This window comes from Pelophylax lessonae, assembly GCF_965119305.1.
Source record: "Pelophylax lessonae genome assembly, chromosome: 9".
NCBI lineage: Eukaryota > Metazoa > Chordata > Amphibia > Anura > Ranidae > Pelophylax > Pelophylax lessonae.
Genome location: NC_138776.1, coordinates 257824189 through 257848029, shown reverse-complemented (window position 1 = coordinate 257848029; position 23841 = coordinate 257824189). Strand labels below are relative to the sequence as shown.

The 23841-nt window shown below is 43.5% G+C and overlaps 2 protein-coding genes across 2 annotated transcripts in view; both read right to left on the bottom strand.

Moving 5' to 3' along the window:
• The window catches only part of LOC309563418 (uncharacterized protein), a gene marked incomplete at its 5' end in the record, with an annotated part of 91787 nt that extends 80594 nt beyond the window's left edge, over positions 1 to 11193 (bottom strand). Inside the window, 2 exons of the mRNA XM_082267815.1 lie at positions 6189 to 7649; positions 11130 to 11193. Of these exons, the coding sequence (XP_082123941.1) occupies positions 6189 to 7649; positions 11130 to 11193 (1525 nt within the window). The remainder of the gene's footprint in view (positions 1 to 6188; positions 7650 to 11129) is intronic.
• LOC309564402 (uncharacterized protein) overlaps positions 1 to 23841 on the bottom strand; it is an 880901-nt gene that overhangs the window by 111138 nt on the left and 745922 nt on the right.

Here is a 23841-nt window from a genome sequence, read left to right as displayed (position 1 = left end):
AACCAACTGTCAAAGTAAAACTAGGCAAAAATTATTTTTTCATTTTGGATAGAGCGAGGGTTGTCAGATTGTTTTTCGCTGTCTGTGTCCCATTGGCGAGATTTCCCTTCACTTCCTGTCCCACAGCCAAACAGGAAGTGACAGGAAATCCCCGAAAATCAAAGGAATTCTTTGGGGACCCCTAATGTCACCAGAACTAGTGTTCCCATTGGACGATTTCCCCTCTATTACTTTTCTGGGGACAACCCAATAGTTGGGATTTTCTTTTACTTTCAATGATACTGGTAAACAGGACAATTAGAGAGGGTGAATTTACTTTCACTTTCAATGATACTGGTAAACAGGACAACTAGAGAGGGCGAATCTCCTTAACGGGGGGCACGGACAGCAATAAAAAGTGGCAGGGGTTCTAATCCACCTCCACTCTTTCCAAAACTGAAAAAAAAAATGTTTTGCCTTTAGTTAAACTTTAAAAGCATTGGATATACTGGATAATGTGGATATTTTTAGCAGATTTTCACTGTTCCCCAAAACTCACCCCCCCAGCGGATACAGCGCTGTCCAGCTGAGATCCTCTTTTCTTCTGGCAGTGCACAGTCCCGCGCCACCATGTTTTGCTAGGACGTCATCCATATAGTGCTGGCTGTTCCAAGTTCACCTTGCGGACCTCTCAATGACATGCCAATATTCCAGTCCTCTCTTCCTTTCTTTAAAGGGATAACAGTGCATGTAATTTGCCTAGGCAAATTAAGTGTGTGTGGGGGGGGGGGGGGAAATAAAAGAAATAAAGAAAAAAAAGTTGGAGTTGGAGAGTTAAGCTGTTGTAAGGGAAGGGCTAAAAAGGTGTCTGCAGAGATAATCTGTGAGAGAAGGGTGCAGAGGTGAGCTATGGATGTGGGGGCAGAAGTGTCCTTTGTGCATAGCAAACCACTGAACCCTGTACTCTATACCTAACACCCTCCTCTATTTTAATGTAGTCCTGTGCCCAGCAATCTGTGTATTATGTAATCCTATGCCCAGCGCTCTGCATATTATGTAGTCCTGTGCCCAGAGCTCTCTGTGTATTATGGAGTCCTGTGCCCTGTGCTCTCTGTATATTATGGAGTCCTGTGCCCAGGGCTCTGTGTATTATGGAGTCCTGTGCCCAGGGCTCTGTGTATTATGGGGAAACCTCTAGGTGAATCTAAGATGGAAAAGGACCTGGGGGTACTGGTAGACAACAAGCTTGGCAGTGGCATGCAATGCCAAGCCACTGCAAGTGAAGCCAACAGAATACTGGCATGTATAAAAAAGGGGATTCACTCCAAAAATAAAGAGATTATTCTCCCACTCTACAAGACTCTGGTCCGGCCACATCTGGAGTATGCTGCCCAGTTCTGGGCACCGGTCCTCAGGAAGGACGTGCTGGAACTGGAGAGAGTCCAGAGAAGAGCAACAAAAATAATTAGGGGAATGGAGGACATCAGCTATGAGGAAAGACTACAAGCACTGGACTTATTCTCTCTGGAGAAGAGACGCTTGAGGGGGGATATGATATCAATGTACAAATATTGTACTGGCGACCCTAGCATATGGAAAAACCTATTCAGAGAAAGGGAATACAATAAGACACGCGGCCACTCACTAAAACTAGAGGAAAGGCGGTTTAACCTTAAAGTACGTGGGGTGTTCTTTAATGTCAGAGCAGTAAGGATGTGGAATTCTCTTCCGCAAACAGTCGTATCAGCAGGGAGCATCTATAGTTTCAAAAACTATTAGATGGGCACCTTAAAGACCACAACATACAGGGGTGGGTATACAATGTACGGTTAACAGCAAACACACACACACACACATCATAGGTTGAACTGGATGGACTGATGTCTTTTTTCAACCTCACTAACTATGTTACTATGTAGTCCTGCGCCCAGCGCTCTGTGTATTATGTAGTCCTGCGCCCAGCACTCTGTGTATTATGCACTCCTGTGCCCAGCGCTCTATATATTATGCAGTCCTGTGCCCAGCGCGCTATTATATTATGTAGTCCTGTGCCCAGCGCTGTGTATTATGTAATCCAATGCCAAACGCTCTGTGTATTATGTAGTCCTGTGCCCAGCGCTCTGTGTATTATGTAGTCCTGTGCCCAGCGCTCTGTGTATTATGAAGTCCAGTGCCCAGAGCTATGTGTATTATGGAGTCCTGTGCCCAGAGCTCTGTGTATTAGGTAGTCCTGTGCCCAGCGCTCTGTGTATTATGTAGTCCTGTGCCCAACACTCTATATATATTGTAGTCTTGTGCCCAGGGTTCTGTGTATTATGCAGTCCTGTGCCCAGCACTCTGTGTATTTTGTGGTCCTGTGCCCAGCGCTCTGTGTCTTATGCAGTCCTGTGCCCAGCACTCTGTGTATTATGTAGTCCTGTGCCCAGTACTCTGTGTAATATGTAGTCCTGTGCCCAGCGCTCTGTGTATTATGTAGTCCTGTGCCATTTGTTAAGAAAAAAAATATGTCCCCGGATTTAATTTAAAAAATCTGGTCACCTTATCTAATATTCACATTCATAAGGGTTGCTGGATGCCCACTCAATGCTTGTCAGGCCTGCATGCACCGTTCTAGGCTATGGTGAGGCCCAGTGAACAATGGTTGAAGGCGTGAGGCCACAAAATGGAAACAGTATGCGGTCAGCAGAGGCACCCATTAAATATAAAAGGTGCTTCTTCAGGAAGGTTGGTATTTACTGCACATAGGAAATGGTTGAGACACACCATCAACACATTCCTTGGCTCTTTAGTGGCTACTTTGTCAGTGTGCATTCCTTCAGCACAGAGAATTCTGTCTACTTGGGATCAAAACAAATGAAAGTTGTCATTTGTACACATTGTTTTCACACACAGTATGGTCATACTTTACAGCTGTAACCCAAAACACATTCTGTTAGTCCTCCCGAGTATAGGGTACCACATGTGAGATATGTTTTTGTTGCTTAGCCACATAGAGAGGCCCAGAACCCAAGGAGTACCTTCAGGCTTTCAAGGGGTATGATCAGCAACACTGGCACTGGCTGTGATCAGCAATGCTCGAAAAGCTGGCACTGGCTGTGATTTCTTTTCAAATGACATTATGTGATTTTAGAGGTTAGGTTAACATCTACTTTAACACACTATGCAAAAGGTCTATGAATTGCAATGCTGGAGTAAATATTCGTCAGTTTCAGTAAGTTTTTATTCAAGGGTTTGTAAGCATACATGACAGCAAGCACAATCATTCATGGAGAGCGTTCACACAGTTTCAAGGTACAATACAATAGTGTTCTGGAAGTAGAAGTGCCATACTTATAATCTGTGTTCACATTATTCTGCAAGAGAACCCCCCCCCCTCCCCCCTACAAAAAAAAGTTTTTATTATGTTAGAACAGCAAACTAGGTAGGTTAAGAATAAGGCGAAGTAGGAAAAAAGTCCAATGATTGCGAGCGAATGCTCAAAGTCTCTCCATATACATGTTGTTCAATCCAGGGGCTCAAGGCCCGTTCAAATACACATAATTTGTCCTTCAGAAGCTCTGACGTCTTTTCATTCAAGAGACACCATGCCAATTTATTCTTCAACTGTTTTATCAATGGGGTGAAGGACCACCAAACATTTTGACCCACCATCAAAAGGATAGAAGAAGAAACAACTTGGTATGTCTACAGTGCTCACATTTAGGAAGGCTTCCTTAGGATCTTTCGAGATACCTTTTTATAGGAGAGCATAGACCAGTGATGGCGAACCTTGGCACCCCAGATGTTTTGGAACTACATTTCCCATGATGCTAAACTACACTGCAGGGTGCATGAGCATCATGCGCTTGATTTATTCTCCCTGGAAAGGAGACGCCTGAGAGGGGACATGATAGCGATATACGAGTACCTCAACGGTGATCTCAGCATAGAAAAAAACTGTTCAGTCGCAACGAATGCATGAGGACACGTGGCCATACAATGTGATTAGAGGAGAAAAGATTTACCCTTAGGCTGCGCAGGGGGTTCTTTACTGTTAGGGCTACAAGACTGTGGAATTCTCTACCACAAGTGGTAGTAACTGCAGGGAGTATGGCTCTTGGACGTACATCTCCAGGATCATAACATTAAGGGGTATGTGAGATGATTGCGTCCACACACACCTACACAGCTTGAACTAGGGCTGAACAATAGTCGATATCGACTATCGTTCTGCGGGTGTGGGCGATATTCATATAGGCATTAGGCAAGGGGCGTGGCCGGAAGACGTGCGGGACAGACGCGGCTTGTGAGAGCTCCGATACCGCCGTACAGAATCCTCAGCAATCCTCCTAAATCTCCCCTATTCAGGGAGAAAAAACAGCTTGGGGAGACCCATCGAGGCACCAGAGACCAATACTGCCCGGTATTGCGGAGGAAAGAGTCCGTTCTGAGGAGCGCAGAGTTGAGGCCTACACAGGCACAGAAGCCGCGGCCTTGCCTAGATCGGAGCGCGATCGCGCGCTCGTGGTTCCCGATAAGGCCTACTTACTCCGCACTCATTCGGGACTTGCCTCCATCCCCCGGGTGCCCCCAAAGCCATACACAGACCTCCTAATCTTATCAAAAAGGACCTCAGTGTACTCATATCCCTCTGCAAGCTGTGCCGACCGCCATCTTGGCTGCACAGGGGGACACAGATCCACAGCAGACTGCAACTCTCTCACCTTGTTCAGCAATCCCCCCTTACATAGAACTCTTTTAGCAGCCGCTCTACAGCATTAGGCAGGGAGAAGTCGGGACTCGGGGGGGATTCTTCTACCTACTACCACCACTGTGAGTCCTGACTCTGCCTAATCCACACTGTCAGTGTCTTCTGCATTCCACCCAGTTAAATATCGCGATATATATAGTTGAAAAACGAATATCGCAATGTACTTTTTTTCCCAATATCGTGCACCCCTAGTTTGAACTGGATGGACTATTGTCTTTATTCAACCTCAACTACTATGTAACTATCATGGGAAATGTAGTTCCAAAACATCTGGGGTGCCAAGGTTCGCCATCACTGGCATAGACCATTGCCATGGGACTATTGCGGATATTGCATGTTTGCCCCCATATTGCTATGGTTGTCCATGTCTTTTCATGATTGCCTATCTGTGGCTCCATGCATTTTTTTTGATTGCCTGTATGTTACCTACCTGCTGTCAAAATTGTGAGCCTGTTGTCTATATGTTGCCATGTTTACCTATGTATTATGTGCGATGGGGTCATCTTTGTACTGGTGGGTCCAACTCCTCAATGGTTCTTTTGAAGGCCATATTGTTACAATTCATTTCCCACAGGCCTACAACTATAAACACCACACCCCTAAACTCTCTAACGTTATCAACCAACCCCTAATATACCATGATGTGCATCGTACACCCATTTCAACCAATCCTCCCCCCTCCCCCCCCCACTCAGAGAATCTAAAGATTACGGAGTTAGAAAATGTCTCTGGTATATTTAGATCTTGGGTTCCCAATCGGAAAATCCAACTGGATTTTTTTTTCAAAGAGAAATACGGACAACCTATTGTGAACAAGAAGAGTGGAGTATCCAATGAATATAAAAAAGCTAGCAGGTGATTCAGCTCATGAGACATTTCCCGCACTGTGAGCATAAATAAGGACGTTCACCCGGTAAATTCTCTGGTGTCTAGTAAGGTGTCCTTTCTCCGTAAAACATTTTCCACACTCTACTTTTTTGATAGGACGTTCCCAGGGCCAGATTAACGTAGGGGCTATTGGAGCTGCAGCTCCAGGCCCCTACCTTTATATAGGCCCCAGGTTGGCCATATTCACTGTTACCGCTCTTCTGTCACTTGTAAACACAGAAGTCTGGCTTCTATGCTCGCTTCCCCAGGCAGCTCCCTCAGAACCTCCCCACACAGCACGAAGGCCGGACAAGGAGGGACAGTTGCCGATGCATGGATGTGTTTATGGGCTTCAGAGACAGCATCCCATGTGGAATTAGGCATGCATGGCTGCACCCTTCCTCCTCTGGGTGCATGCCAAGGCACGGCCCTTAAGGCCCTTCAAAATCCTCAGCACCAAGCCCATGATGCTCTTAATCCGGCCCTGGACGTTCCCCTTTATAAACAAATTTTCTGTTATACAGTTCTACTGACTGAGAAATTGATTTATCGAGATTCTAATTTTGTGTAAAACATTTCCCGCACTCTCAACATGAAAAAGAGCGACCCCGAGCATGAACTTTTTGGTGTCCAACCAGACTTCCTTTCCTAGAGAAACATTTGCCACACTCTGAACATGGAAAAGATTTTTCACCCATGTGAGTACGCTGGTGTCTAAGAAGTGTACTTTTCTGAGTAAAACCTTTCCCGCACTCTGAACAGGAAAAAGGACGCTCCCCAGTGTGAATGATCTGGTGTCTAATAAGGTCTCTTTTCTCACTAAAACCCTTTCCGCACTCTAAACAAGGAAAAGGACGCTCACCTGTGTGACTCTTCTGGTGTCTAATAAGGTGTCTTTTCTGACTGAAACATTTCCCGCACTCCAAACATGACAAAGGGCAATCCTGACTGTGAATTGTCTGGTGTGCAGCCAAATTTCCTTTCCTAGAGAAACATTTCCCGCACTCTGAACATGAAAAAGAATTTTCACCTGTGTGAATTCTCTGGTGTGTAAGAAGTACACTTTTCTGAGTAAAACTTTTTCCACACTCCAAACAGACAAAAGGACGCTCCCCAGTGTGAATTCTCTGGTGCACAATAAGTTGTCCTTTTACAGAAAAACATTTCCCGCACTCTGAACAAGAATAAGGGTGCTCCCCCGTGTGAGTTCTCTGGTGTCTTAGAAGGCTTACTTTTTCAGGAAAACATTTCCCACACTCTAAACAGGAAAACGGACGCTCACCCGTGTGACTTCGTTGGTGTATAATAAGGTCTCTTTTCTCAGCGAAACATTTCCCACACTGTGAGCATGGATAAGGACGTTCACCCGTGTGAATTCTCTGGTGTCTTATAAGGTGTCCTTTCTCAGTAAAACATTTTCCACACTTCGAACAAGAAAATGGACGCTCACCCGTGTGACTTCTCTGGTGTACAGTAAGATCTCTTTTCTCAAGGAAACATTTCCCGCACTCCAAACATGAATAAGGACGCTCACCCGTGTGAATTCTCTTATGTCTTATAAGGACTGTGTGCTGAACGAAACACTTCCCACACTCCGAACATGAATAAGGACGCTCACCCGTGTGAATTCTCTTATGTCTTAGAAGGACTGCGCGCTTAACGAAACACTTCCCACACTCCGAACATAAATAGGGACGCTCAACTGAAATACTTTTCTCATGTGTAACAACTGCTGTGTTCCCACTCACCAAACTCGACAATGAAACCGCTCCTGTGGGATCTCCATAACTTAGAGATTCCTTGGAATTAGATGGATCCATCGCTTCTTCTGCACTCTGAAGATGGACATCTGGAGTAACAGTATGTGATTGGTCCAAACATTCCTCAAATTTGGAGGGATCCATTGATTTCTCCAAATGGCAAGGTCTGTGATATAAGTTTTGAGTAATGGGATTTACTTCTGGAGAATATTGTGTGATGTCATTATGTTCTCCAGAAAAGTCTGCAGTTAATATAAGAGGCCTGTCCATGGTTTTCCAGATGTAGCTTTCATCTGTTGGAGAGAAATTTTTAAAAAGATAAGTATTCTTCATGTCTGCCATCTAGTTCAGCTTTCACGTGGTGTTCATTGTATTTGTTGGGAACATGATGTTACACTGAGGAATGGAGATGGACCTTTCATATGGTGTACAGTATCTCCTCCTCATTTGTTGAGAACATGACGTTATATTGAGGAATGGAGATGGACCTTTTATATAGGGTACAGTATCTCCTCCTCATTTGTTGGGAACATGACATACTGAGGATCGGAGATGAACCTTTGTTATGGTGTACAGTATCTCCTCCTCTTTTGTTGGGAACATGACATTTTACTGAGGATTGGAGATTGACCTTTTATTTAGTGTACAGGATCTCCACCTCATTTGTTGGAAACGTGACGTTATATTGAGGAATGGTGATGGCCCTTTCATATGGTGTACAGTGTCCCCTCCACATTTGTTGGGAACATGACAATATACTAAGGATTGGAGATGGACCTTTTTATGGTGTACAGTATCTCCTCCTCATTTGTTGGGAACATGACGTTATATTGAGGAATGGTGATGGACCTTTCATATGGTGTACAGTATATTCTCCCCATTTGTTGGGAACATGACGTTATATTGAGGAATGGAGATGGACCTTTTATATGGTGTACGGTATCTCCTCCTCATTTGTTGAGAACATGACGTTATATTGAGGAATGGAGATGGACCTTTCATATGGTGTACAGTATCTCCTCCTCATTTGTTGGGAACATGACATTATATTGAGGAATGGAGATGGACCTTTCATATGGTGTACAGTATCTCCTCCTCGTTTGTTGGGAACATGACGTTATATTGAGGAATGGAGATGGACCTTTAATATGGTTTACAGTATCTCCTCCTCATTTGTTGGGAACATGAAGTTATATTGAGGAATGGTGATGGACCCTTTTATGTGGTGTACAGGATCTCCTCATTTATTGGGAACATTACGTAATATGGAGGAATGGAGAAGGACCTTTCATATGGTGTACAGTATCTCCACCTATTTTGGGGAGGGGGTGGATGTTGGTGTTGTACAATAATTTTCTTCCCGTTAGCAGTTAAGAATTCCTAATCTTGTCCTTACTGAAGGATTCCAGATTCTCTATCTTAAGCAGGGACATGTAACTGATGGAAGAAGTTTTACCTCCAAATAAAGAGAGGGTTGGGAATGAGGGATAGTCTATAGGAATTTATTTTTGAGGACTCAAAATATTAATACAGAATAGTTGTGGGTGTGATTTAAAAATAATAATTCATAACATTTGTAAGAAAAAAAAAAAAACATAGTAGAATATGGATCCTGTGAATTATCTTGTCAGAATATTTATACTGCTCTGAATATAACAGTGTCTCTATTTATGTCAATAAGCAAAGATCTGTGAGGTAGGAGAATCTCCACTTATTTCCACAAATCAATATGTAGCGAATTCTTTTTATCGATTAATTTATTTTTAAAAGCATATATCAATCTTAGTGAAAACAGTCTACAGTATGGAATATATAAGAATATTTATTCACGAGACATGTATTCACCATAAATGATCAGACTTGAGATGACACAAAAAGATAACTTTACATAAAATACAAACTTCAAACAATAAATGCAATGTAAAATGTATAGCTCAATAATGAAAGTAAAAATAAAGCAAGATTACGTTTTTCCCAGATGTAGTAGCAACCATATTTAAATGTTTTATATAATCAGACCACATTTGTCTGCGCAATGCACAGCCGATAGTCACTTCACTGCAGATGGAGCGAGAATAGGCCATGCAAAACGTGAGACTAATACGCCAATATGCGCTAAATCTGATATTATTAAAAATGTATAAAAACAAAAATCAGTTTTTAAAGAAAGATCTACATATGGTTAATACGGCTGGGATTGTAATCTCCTTACCCTTTAGCATGAAATGTAAAACATTTAAGGAAGGCAATAAGTGATAGTAAATAATATCAAATAACAGCAAGGCATATTTACCATATTTAAAATGGCTGCTAGCTTAGAATGGTCGTTACCAGAGTCCTTAAGATGGCTGCCTTCCCAAGATGGTGGCCAGGTAGGGAGGAGTTTCGTTTGGCATCCCTCAAAGTTTCAGATACATGATGGAGCAAAATGGAGTATGTATAGATGAGTCTATGCATGGCTGTAGTAGCGTGTGTGTTGTATGTGTAATGTATGTTGGGTAATGTCCAATGTTCCTCTCTCATCTGGGTTTTCCTTTTTATATGGTATTGAACAAAGGACTATTAAAATTACCATAAGTTAAACCCAGAGGGAGTAACATTATCCCCATTGGTTGGGACATCTTATTCATTAACTGGTGAGGTCTTTGGCTGACACCTCTTGGTTGACCAGTATATTGAATATTAAAACTAGGATTTCTCCATTTAAGAATATCATAAAATAACATAAAATCTATCCATACTCTCATCTATTACATGTCCATTTAATATCCACCATGTATCTAGGTAAGGATTGAATCTGGTAACACCATAATATAATTAATATATCTTATTTAATATATATATATATATCTATATATATATTGGAATGACTGTCTAAACCTAAGACTTCAATTAGTAGTAGTCAGTCACTAGAGATGGCAGTATTGTATTGCTCTGAGCTTCGGTATATAGCAATATAACAGCATTATTTACCTACAATAAACTTTGCACCTTATATTGACAAAGAGCTTACAATCTCAGACCTTCTAGACCCTTTTGCAAGGACAGAAAAGTTTTATGATGCTTTCTTACAATTTACAAATGTTTACTGAAGCCTTTCTTTCTTGACATGTAGTGATGAGTCATCAAAATCAGTTAATGAAACAAAATATCATATTTAACGCTTTCCTACACATCTATGTATGTTATTCATATATATATATATTTCATTGTTAATATCCTTTTACACATAGGATTATAATATATCTGTAAATCTTATTTTTAAATGGGTCTAAACACAGAAAATACTGACTTGTGTTTTATGGTCCCACACACAGATAAGATTACCTTGGTATAGCGTCCTAGACTTTATCTAAGGAAAGTTAAAAAGACTATTTATTTATCACCTTAGGTCAACACAGCATGTCTGTTGAAACTTTTCTTGAATAGACACCTTTCCTAAAAGGAGGTTTGAACTTTTAGTGACCTTCTACAACATGGACGCCGCTGATCAAAATGTCTATGTAAAATAGAATATCTATATATGACTATGCCAAAATTCAATTTTTCTTTTATTTATCTACTCAATAATTCTGACAATCTCAATGACTTCTGGAATTAGAAAGGAATTCTTTGGTCCATGTTGGAGCAAATTGGGTCGAGCTTTATCAGTTTTTAGCTTCTAACTGAATCAAATGCCTTTATTTATTTATTTTTCATTTTGTAAATACATACTTTATACTCATAGAAGTAAAATAAAAATGTGAACTGTTTCTGCATTTAGTGTTTCTTACTTGTGTCCATATGTAAAGAAGATTCCTCTTGTTCACTTTTCATAATCCTCTCCCCCTTCTCCATAGACTGCTGATCTCCACTCACCAATGTCTCTTCTTCTTCCTCTTTAACATCAGCTTTGATATCCTTAGATTCTACATCCTAAACACCAAAGATGATATGATACATTTGTAAAAAGGAATTAGAAGTTACATAGAAGAATGAACGCTCATATTTTAGAACAGATTTCTAGGTGTACATGCTCAGTCCCATCTACCTGATGATGGTGGAGGATGGTGTGATCTTCCTGTGTGGAATCCCGGGAATACAGAGGACGGGGACATCTCTTTGGTGGGTTCCCATTACTGGATCCATCTGTAGGCAACACACACTGAGTGAATACATTGTTTTTATGTGTTTATCAGATGATGGGGGATCTAGGTGGACTCTCTTTTACAATAAAGTCTCCTCTTACCCGGTGATGTGAGGGGCGGCTGATTCTCCATCATGACGTTCTTGTAGAGATCCTTGTGTCCTTCTAAATACTCCCACTCCTCCATGGAGAAATAGACAGTGACATCCTGACACCTTATAGGAACCTGACACACACAATGATACAGTCACCATCCAGACACATCCCTTGCCTGTTACTGGATAATGTCCCAGAATTCCCAGCACCACTCACCTCTCCTGTCAGCAGTTCAATGATCTTGTTGGTGACTCCTAGAATCTTCTTGGCACTGGTTACCTCTGCTCTCAGGCCATGAGGTGGAGGCACTGTGATGGGTGATGTCATGTGAAGACAGCCGCTGGGTGCTAATGGATCACCAGATGTTTTCTTCACTACTTTATAATCCTGTGTAAGGAGAGAAAGTAACATTTATTAATATAGATTTCCCTGAATCTTCCTGATCTTCCCAGTCATCAATGTGTTTTAATTACAGAAAAAAAATTGAATGTCAAGAGACCCTCCCAGAATACTCCTCACCTCTCCGGTCAGCAGATAAATGATTTCCAGGGTGAGATCTAACATCCTATCAGTCACGTGCCTTTCCATTTCCTCCATCTTAATCGGTACGGTGATATGACCTATACAGGACTCTCCTCTCTGTAAATAGATAATAAACTGAGAATTATCTGAGCTGTACTTGAATGAATAATGTCTGCTCAGAGTTCCTCCATAGTTCCGACACCTGACTAATTCGTCTTTCAGTTCTTGCTTTTCAAAGTAACAAGGTGCATCTAAACCCAAAATTTTTCAGTTTTTTGGTAGGGAGACAGCGCTCATTCACTGTAGACAGGACAACTGCAATCGGTCAAGACTACCAACACTTCCCCTTCTTCATAACAGAAAGGGAGGATCTGCAGTCCAGTTGGATAAATGGCTCCATATTTAGGATGTATCTGGACTATAAATCAGAGGCTCTGGATGGACAGTTAGATAAATGGTTCTATATATGTAGGATGTATCCGGTCAATAAACCAGAGGCTCTGGATGGATAGTTGGATAAATGGTTCTATATTTAGGATGTATCTGGTCTATAAACCAGAGGCTCTGGATGAACAGTTGGATAAATGGCTCTATATTTAGGATGTATCCGGCCAATAAACCAGAGGCTCTGGATGGATAGTTGGATAAATGGTTCTATATTTAGGATGTATCCGGTCTATAAGCCAGAGGCTTTAGATCATGGGTTTTCAACCTTTTAGCTTCTCTGGGCCACATTGAGTGTAGAGAAATTTTCTCGGGCCGCATATAAAATATATACTATAGTGAAGGTATATAAGTAATAAAACGCAGCCGCACCCTTCGCGCGCTGCTGCGCCACCCCCAGCACTAATTTAACACAACTAGAGGATGATCTCCTCCGAGCCAGCCTCTGCCTACAGTTAGTTAGAAGCCGCTGTGGCCGTGCCCCCGAATCGACTTCCTTCCTCCCCAGCAAAAAAAAATAAAAATTGTCAGGGGGCAGTGGGCCGCATTGCCTGCGGTTCCGGGCCGCATGCGGCCCCCGGGCCGCAGGTTGGACATGCCTGCTTTAGATGGACAGTTGGATAAATGGTTTTATATTTAGGATGTATGTAGTCTATAAACACTAGAGGCTCTGGATGGACAGTTGGATGAATGGGCTATCAAACTGATAAGAGGCATGGAGGAGATCAGCTATGAGAAAAGATTAGGGGAACTGAATTTATTCTCTCTTGAGAAGGAGATTAAGGGGGGATATGATCAACATGTACGAATACATAAGGGGTCCATATAGGGAACTATATAGGGAAGCCTGGATTCTTCACTAGGTGTACATAATATAACTGGGTACTCGCATTTATAGGTAAAGTTGATCCAGGGAATATCCGATTGCATCTCAGGGGATCAGGAAGGAATTCCTTCCCCATCTGTAGCAAATTGGATAATGCTTTGCTGGTGTTTTTTCCTTCCTCTGGATCAAATGTGGGTTTAGGATTCTGTATACGGGACTATACCATGCAGGTTGTGTTTTTTTTGGTTGAGCTAGATAGACTTGTGTCTTTTTTCAACCTAACTATGTAACTATGAATTACTCTAGATTTAGGATGTATCTGGTCTATATACCAGAGGCTCTGGGTGGACAGTTGAATAACCTGCTCTATATTTAGGATGTATCTGGTCTATAAACCAGAGGCTCTGGATGGACAGTTGGATAAATAGTTCTATATTTAGGATGTATCCGGTCCATATACCAGAAGCTCTGGATGGACAGTTGGATAAATGGCTCTATATTTAGGATGTATCCGGTCTATAAACCAGAGGCTCTGATTAGACAGTTGGCCAAAAGATCCCCAAGCAACGGCTTGCATCCCGTAGAGAGAAGACTGTCTTGGTAGCTGGAGGTCTGAAAGAAGATAACTTTAAAATCTATTGATACTCTAGGTCAATAATAATATAATGCCAACAAAAAATTTGGATAAATGGCTTTATATTTAAGATGTATCTGGACTAAAAAAAAAAAAAAATGGCTGAACGTATTTGAATACATATTGTAACCTGCTACATATTATAGGTGCCATATCATGATCTATTGGAGAAAGAAGACGTTACAGTGACTATGGAGGAAGAGGTCGGAACATGACGGTGGGGGGGGGGGTTGCTGGGTGTAAATATAAAATAATATCTTATTACCTCCTCTGCTGCCAGTTCAAGCGATGTCTCCTCTCTACTTACGCCCTTCTCACCTTTCACCTGGAACTTCCTGTTTATACTTGTACATCACTTCCTGTCTATGCCTTACATCACTTCCTGCCTGTGTGATCCGCTCATGCTCATCGTTGGTGAGATCACCGCCTTGTGTAGAGTATAGAAATTGCAGTTAACATGGTTTTTCACTATTTTGATAATTTCCTATCAGTGCATTCTGTAACTTTATTGCATATTTTAACTGAAACTGTTTAAGAGTATTTTTTTTCTTGTGCATTACTATTATTAATAGATTGTAAGCTCCAACGAGCAGGGTCCTCTGATTCCTACTGTATTAAAGTGTATTGTATTTGTACTGTCTACCCTCAAGTTGTAAAGCGCTGCGTAAACTTGTCGGCGCTATATGAATCCTATATAATAAAAATAGTAGTAATAATAATAATTAATATTATTAGTAAGATTCTAAATTACAGTGACTGCATAAGGATGAGTTTTTCAGGGGTGTTATATATGTAATATTCTTGAAAAAGACATTTACAAAATAAAAATAAACTGAGTATTGTATAGAGATATTGTACCAGTTATTGTAAGTGTTTGCATAGAGCTCAGATCTGAGTGATCAGCCCTGACCAGCAGTTCACAGCACATGATGATTCTTATATTTGTCCTGGTGCTCACAAAACATGTTCTTTCCGTCCTCCTGAGTCTTCCAAATAGACATTATAACCTTCACTTCTACGGCAGGAGGATTCTATTACCAATGATAAATGTAGTAGGAAAGAACTTGCAGCTCCTCTGAGATCCCAATGCTTCTGGCGAAAACCGGTGGTCGCACTAGGGTGTGTGACGCGGCAACAGCTGATGAGAATGACCAAGAGTGACGGGGGTAGGGGAATCTGACGGGGTAGGGAAATCTGAGAGAACAGCGGCAATGTAGCACAAGCATTATCCACAGACATTGTCTATAGTTCCTCCCTTCCTCATTACTTTTGCTGTCCACCCTACATAGGCTGATGTCCAACTATTCTTCACAATATTTTCTCTGGTAATATTCCCATATCTATCCACTCTACATTCTGTGAAAACTTTCTCCTCCACCATCCACACTACACTCTCCGACAGCTCTCCTCCACCATCCACACTACACTCTCCGACAGCTCTCCTCCACCATCCACACTACACTCTCCGACAGCTCTCTTCCACCATCCACACTACATTCTCCGACAGCTCTCCTCCCACCATCCACACTACATTCTCCGACAGCTCTCCTCCACCATCCACACTACATTCTCCGACAGCTGTCCTTCACCATCCACACTACATTCTCCGACAGCTCTTCTCCACCATTCTCCGACCGCTCTTCTCCACCATCCACACTACATTCTCCGACAGCTCTCCTCCACCATCCACACTACATTCTCCGACAGCTCTCCTCCACCATCCACACTACATTCTCCGACAGCTCTCCTCCACCATCCACATTACATTCTCCGACAGCCCTCCTCCACCATCCACACTACATTCTCCGACAGCCCTCCTCCACCATCATCCACACTACATTCGCCGACAGCTCTCCTCCACCATCCACACTACATTCTCCGACAGCTCTTCTCCACCAGTCTCTGACAGCTCTTCTCCACCATCCACACTACATTCTCCGACAGCCCTCCTCCACCATCATCCACACTACATTCTCCGACAGCTCTCCTCCCACCATCCACACTACATTCTCTGACAGCTCTCCTCCACCATCCACACTACATTCTCCGACAGCTCTCCTCCACCATCCACACTACATTCTCCGACAGCTCTCCTCCACCATCCACACTACATTCTCCGACAGCTCTCCACCATCCACACTACATTCTCCGACAGCTCTCCTACACCATCCACACTACATTCTCCGACAGCTCTCCTCCCACCATCCACACTACATTCTCCGATAGCTCTCCTCCACCATCCACACTACATTCTCCGACAGCTCTTCTCCACCATTCTCCGACAGCTCTTCTCCACCATCCACACTACATTCTCTGATAGCTCTCCTCCACCATTCACACTACATTCTCCGACAGCTCTCATCCACCATCCACACTACATTCTCCGACAGCTCTCCTCCACCATCCACATTACATTTTCCGACAGCCCTCCTCCACCATCCACACTACATTCTCCGACAGCCCTCCTCCACCATCATCCACACTACATTCTCCGACAGATCTTCTCCACCATCCACACTACATTCTCCGACAGCTCTCCTCCACCATCCACACTACATTCTCCGACCGCTCTCCTCCACCATCCACACTACATTCTCCGACAGCTCTCCACCATCCACACTACATTCTCCGACAGCTCTCCTCCCACCATCCACACTACATTCTCCGACAGCTCTCCTCCCACCATCCACACTGCATTCTCCGATAGCTCTCCTCCACCATCCACACTACATTCTCCGACAGCTCTTCTCCACCATCCACACTACATTCTCCGACAGCTCTTCTCCACCATCCACACTACATTCTCCGACAGCTCTCCTCCACCATCCACACTACATTCTCCGACAGCTCTCCTCCATCATCCACACTACATTCTCCGACAGCTCTCCTCCACCATCCACATTACATTCTCCGACAGCCCTCCTCCACCATCCACACTACATTCTCCGACAGCCCTCCTCCACCATCATCCACACTACATTCTCCGACAGCTTTCCTACACCATCCACACTACATTCTCCGACAGCTCTCCCCCACCATCCACAATACATTCTCCGACAGCTCTCCTCCCACCATCCATACTACATTCTCCGACAGCTCTCCTCCACCATCCACACTACATTCTCCGACAGCTCTCCTCCACCATCCACACTACATTCTCTGACAGCTCTCCTCCACCATCCACACTACATTCTCCGACAGCTCTCCTCCACCATCCACACTACATTCTCCAACAGCTCTCCACCATCCACACTACATTCTCCGACAGCTCTCCTACACCATCCACACTACATTCTCCGACAGCTCTCCTCCACCATCCACACTACATTCTCCGACAGCTCTCCTCCACCATCCACACTACATTCTCCGACAGCCCTCCTCCACCATCATCCACACTACATTCTCCGACAGCTTTCCTACACCATCCACACTACATTCTCCGACAGCTCTCCCCCACTATCCACACTACATTCTCCGACAGCTCTCCTCCACCATCCACACTACATTCTCCGACAGCTCTCCTCCCACCATCCACACTACATTCTCCGACAGCTCTCCTCCACCATCCACACTACATTCTCTGACAGCTCTTCTCCACCATACACACTACATTCCCTGAAAGCTCTCCTCCACCATCCACACTACATTCTCCGACAGCTCTCCTCCACCATCCACACTACATTCTCCGACAGCTCTCCTCCGCCATCCACACTACATTACTACATTCTGTGATTCCTTTGCTGCTGCCTTGTCCCCTCTTTAATTTTCCAGTGTCTATGGCATTGTGAGCTCCATGATGTTATGGGCTTCTCTTTCTGCATATTACTTCTTTGTCTCTAATACTTTGTCTCTGATCTCCATCATCCCTGTCCCCTTGTATCCATGCTTCAGAGAATCTCCCAAGCAGATATTAAATACCTCCTCACTATATGGCATTTAAAGTGTCTCTATGTATATCTATAATATCAGCTGATGTGTGGAAGTAGAACTTCTGGGCTCTCTTTCTCACCAATACCAATAGATGACGCTCTATGAACCGAGCACATTCCAATCATCAATCAATTAAGAATTAAAGTAATTTGTAAAAAATAGGAAAACAGAACATCGCAATGCATAGGGTTTAATGGTTTATTATACAAATTATACTGCCAAAGCTTATGTTGTGCCACCTGCAGTTTTGCACTAGGTGGGCATGTGTCCCCGCTAGACAAAGGATGCCATGGAACGCAACGTCCTTAGGAGATGTGAGAATGCTGAAGCATGAGAAGCCCTAACGAGACGTAAAGTTGAGTGCAGTTAGAGGGGGTATGCCATCCCCAAGTGTCCCTTGTCCCTGGATACAGAGCAAGGTAATCCAGCCGGGCAGAGGTCTATGGTTATTCACCAAGTTTCTGTGAAAGAACTGTTTGTCGTCACCCTTGGCGACAGTGAAAAGGTGGCTGCCAAAGCTTATGTTGTGCCATCTGCGGTTTTGCTGCATGAGTGAAATAGCAGGTCCAAATAGAGCAGAGGAGTTTACAGACTTATCTCAGCCCCCAGAGTTCTCAAATGAAGAATGTGACACCTACTGCCAAGGTTGGTAAGTCTTTCTTCAAAGATAGAAGTATATATTTTGTGACAGACAGCCCCAGCCGGTGAAGGGCATTGGTCCAGGGTGGAGTGTATGTGTCATCCAGACTTTTGTGGTTTATCAGGTAGACTGGATGGCTCATTGTAACATGCGACAAAATCAATACCCCTGCCATGTTCATTGGGCAAACGCAACTCATTCAAGTGAGCAGGGTTGTGTTGCAGCCGTTTGCATTGCGGCAGAGTGGTGCAGGCTTCTGAGGGTTGAAATACGCAGGTAGGAAGTGACTTATCCCTTCCCAGCTGCCTGTCAACTGTCCTCTGAAAAGCAATCCACCTTGAATCGCTTCTCAGAGAGTTGGGAAAGGCTGCCACATGTGGAAACAGATCCTGATTTAGCCTTTGTCAGGAACAGGCCATGACTGGGAACTAACCAAGCAGTCCCGTGAACAGCCAGATGGCAAGAGGTTGTGTTGTGGTTTGGGGTTCTAACGACCCCCGCGCGGGGGGGGACTTTGATCCTTTTTTTTTTTTTCTGTTAATAAATAAAGTGAGCAAGAAACCCTTAAAGTAAAACTGTAGGCAAAAATATTTTTTTCATTTTGGATAGAGCGTGGGTTGTCAGATTGTTTTTCGCCATCTGTGTCTCATTGGGGAGATTTCCCCTCACTTCCTGTCCCACAGCCACACAGGAAGTTACCAGAAATCCCTGCAAATCAAAGGAATTCCTTGGGAATCCCTAAGGTCACCAGAACTAGTGTCCCCATTGGACGATTTCCCCTCTATTACTTTTCTGGGGACAACCCAATAGTTGGGATTTTCTTTTACTTTCAATGATACTGGTAAACAGGACAATTAGAGAGGGCAAATCTCCTTAATGGGGGGGCACGGACAGCAATAAAAAGTGGCAGGGGTTCTAATCCACTTCCATTCTTTCCAAAACTAAAAAAAAGGTGTTTGGCCTTTAGTTATACTTTAAATGCATTGGATATACTGGATGATCTGGATATTTTTAGCAGATTTTCACTCCCCCGCATTTTTTTTTTTTTACCCCTGCTTACCTGGTGGCATGTTCAGCACATTTCAGGTACTCACCCACCCAGTGGATCCAGCATTGTCCAGCTGAGATCCTCTTCTCTTCTGGCAGTGCTCGGTCCCGCGCCACCATGTTTTGCTGGGACGTCATCCATAGGGTGCTGGCTGTTCCAGGTTCACCTGGCAGACCTCTCAATGACTTGCAAATTTTCCCGCCCTCTGCTCCTTTCTTTAAAGTCTTAAAAAAAAAAAAAAAAAAAAAAAAAGGGATCACAGTGCATGTAATTTGCCTAGGCAAACTAAGTGTGGGGAGGGGAGATTTAGTAAAAAAAAGTTGGAGAGTTTAGCTGTTGTAAGGGAAGGGCTAAAAAGGTGTCTGCAGAGATAATCTATGAGAGAAGGGTGCAGAGGTGAGCTATGGATGTGGGGGCAGAAGTGTCCTCTGTACATAGCAAACCTCTGAACCCTGTACTCTATACCTAACACCCTCCTCTATTTTAATGTAGTCCTGTGCCCAGCACTCTGTGTATTATGTAATCCTATGCCCAGCGATCTGCATATTATGTAGTCCTGTGCCCAGAGCTCTGTTTATTATGTAGTCCTCTGCCCAGCGCTCTCTGCATATTAGGTACTCCTGTGCCCAGAGCTCTGTGTATTATGTAGTCCTCTGCCCAGCGCTCTCTGTGTATTATGGAGTCCTGTGCCCAGGGCTCTGTGTAATATGTAGTCCTGTGCCCAGGGCTCTGTGTATTATGGAGTCCTGTGCCCAGAGCTCTGTGTATTATGGGGAAACCTCTGGGTGAATCTAAGATGGAAAAGGACCTGGGGGTACTGGTAGACAATGCCAAGCCGCTGCAAGCAAAGCCAACAGAATACTGGCATGTATAAAAAAGGGGATTCACTCCAGAAATAAAGAGATTATTCTCCCACTCTACAAGACTCTGGTCCGGCCACATCTGGAGTATGCTGTCCAGTTCTGGGCACCGGTCCTCAGGAAGGACGTGCTGGAACTGGAGAGAGTCCAGAGAACAGCAATAAAAATAATTAGGGGAATGGAGGACATCAGCTATGAGGAAAGACTACAAGCACTAGACTTATTCTCTCTGGAGAAGAGACGCTTGAGGGGGGATATGATATCAATGTACAAATATTGTACTGGCGACCCTAGCATATGGAAAAACCTATTCAGAGAAAGGGAATACAATAAGACATGTGGCCACTCACTAAAACTAGAGGAAAGGCGGTTTAACCTTAAAGTATGTAGGGGGTTCTTTACTGTCAGAGCAGTAAGGATGTGGAATTCTCTTCCGCAAACAGTTGTATCAGCAGGGAGCATCGATAGTTTCAAAAAACTATTAGATGGGCACCTTAAAGACCACAACATACAGGGGTATACAATGTACAGTTAACAGCAAACACACACACACATCATAGGTTGAACTGGATGGACTGATGTCTTTTTTCAACCTCACTAACTATGTTACTATGTAGTCCTGTGCCCAGCGCTCTATATATTATGTAGTCTTGTGCCCAGTGCTCTGTGTATTATGTAGTCCTGTGCCCAGCGCTCTGTGTATTATGGAGTCCTGTGCCCAGAGCTATGTGTATTATGGAGTCCTGTGCCCAGAGCTCTGTGTATTATGTAGTCCTGTGCCCAGCGCTCTGTGTATTATGTAGTCCTGTGCCCAGCCCTCTGTGTATTATGCACTCCTGTGCCCAGCGTTCTGTGTATTATGTAGTCCTGTGCCCAGCGTTCTGTGTATTATGTAGTCCTATGCCCAGTACTCTGTGTAATATGTAGTCCTGTGCCCAGCGTTCTGTGTATTATGCAGTTCTGTGCTCAGCGCTCTGTGTATTATGTAGTTCTGTGCCATTTGCTAAGAAAAAAATATGTCCCGGATTGAATTTTAAAAATCTGGTCACCTTATCTAATATTCACATTCATAAGGGTTGCTGGATGCCCACTCAATGCTTGTCAGGCCTGCATGCACCGTTCTAGGCTATGGTGAGGCCCAGTGAACAATGGTTGAAGGCGTGAGGCCACAAAATGGAAACAGTATGCGGTCAGCAGAGGCACCCATTAAATATAAAAGGTGCTTCTTCAGGAAGGTCGGTATTTACTGCTCATAGGAAATGGTTGAGACACACCATCAACACATTCCTTGGCTCTTTAGTGGCCACTTTGTCAGTGTGCATTCCTTCAGCACAGAGAATTCTGTCTACTTGGGATAAAAAAAAAATGAAAGTTGTCATTTATACACATTTTTTTCACACACAGTATGGTCATACTTACAACTGTAACCCAAAACACACTCTGTTAGTCCTCCCGAGTATAGGGTACCACATGTGAGATATGTTTTTGCTGCTTAGCCACATAGAGAGGCCCAGAACCCAAGGAGTACCTTCAGGCTTTCAAGGGGTATGATCAGCAGCACTGGCACTGGCTGTGATCAGCAATGCTCGAAAAGCTGGCACTGGCTGTGATTTCTTTTCAAATGACATTATGTGATTTTAGAGGTTAGGTTAACATCTACTTTAACACACTATGCAAAAGGTCTATGAATTGCAATGCTGGAGTAAATATTCGTCAGTTTCAGTAAGTTTTTATTCAAGGGTTTGTAAGCATACATGACAGTAAGCACAATCATTCATGGAAAGCGTTCACACAGTTTCAAGCTACACTACAATAGTGTTCTGGAAGTAGAAGTGCCATGCTTATAATCTGTGTTCACGTTATTCTGCAAGAGAACCCCCCCCCTCCCCCCTACAAAAAAATAGTTTTTATTATGTTAGAACAGCAAACTAGGTAGGTTAAGAATGTAGGAAAAAAGTCCAATGATTGCGAGCGAATGCTCAAAGTCTCTCGATATACATGTTGTTCAATCCAGGGGCTCAAGGCCCGTTCAAATACACATAATTTGTCCTTCAGAAGCTCTGACGTCTTTTCATTCAAGAGACACCATGCCAATTTATTCTTCAGCTGTTTTATCAATGGGGTGAAGGATCACCAAACATTTTGACCCACCATCAAAAGGATAGAAGAAGGAACAACTTGGTATTTCTACAGTGCTCACATTTAGGAAGGCTTCCTAATGCCCCATACACACGTGCAGATTATCTGCAGACTTTTGTCTGCAGACTTACCAAAACCATATAATATGAGGTCAAACCTAAACACTTTCAATTTGTATGCAATCCGGCAGGCCCTTGTACTACATAGAAAAGGTAAGTCTGCAGACAAAAGTCTGCAGATAATCTGCACGTGTGTATGGGGCATTAGGATCTTTCGAGATACCTTTTTATAGGAGAGCATAGACCAGTGATGGCGAACCTCGGCACCCCAGATGTTTTGGAACTACATTTCCCATGATGCTCAGCTACACTGCAGGGTGCATGAGTATCATGGGCTTGATTTATTCCCCCTGGAAAGGAGACACCTGAGAGGGGACATGATAGCGATATACAAGTACCTCAACGGTGATTTCAGCATAGAAAAAAACTGTTCAGTCGCAACGAATGCATGAGGACATGAGGCCATACAATGTGATTAGAGGAGAAGAGATTTAACCCTAGGCTGCGTAGGGGGTTCTTTACTGTTAGGGCTACAAGACTGTGGAATTCTCTACCACAAATGGTAGTAACTGCAGGAGTATGGCTATTTTTAAAAGACTGCTGGACGTACATCTCAAGGATCAAAACATTAAGGGCTATGTGAGATGATTGCGTACACACACACCTACACAGTTTGAACTGGATGGACTATTGTCTTTATTCAACCTCAACTACTATGTAACTATCATGGGAAATGTAGTTCCAAAACATCTGGGGTGTCAAGGTTCGCCATCACTGGCATAGACCATCTGGTACACACTACTCCAAACTCTGCTCCTGATGCAATACCTATCTTAACTGCAATTGTCCCAAAATGGACAATTGCAGTTGCAATCTGCATGGATAGACTGCTGGGGTGCAAGTGTTGACCTGCCTTTGCAGCCTTTACGCAGTCTGGACTACCTGCTGGCCTATCCTAGTTCTTCTGATGCAGGCTACCATTACATTTCCCCTAGAATGCTCTTGGGGCGTGGCGTCAGGTGTGATGACGTCACTGGAAGAGACGCAATGCATTTACGACCATGCGCACTGGCGATGGCCTGTCAGTGTGTGCTCCTTTGTCAAGCTCTGAGTTTCCGTGGTTCGGCTGCCGTGGGGTAGTGATCTCGTGACTTTTAGCTC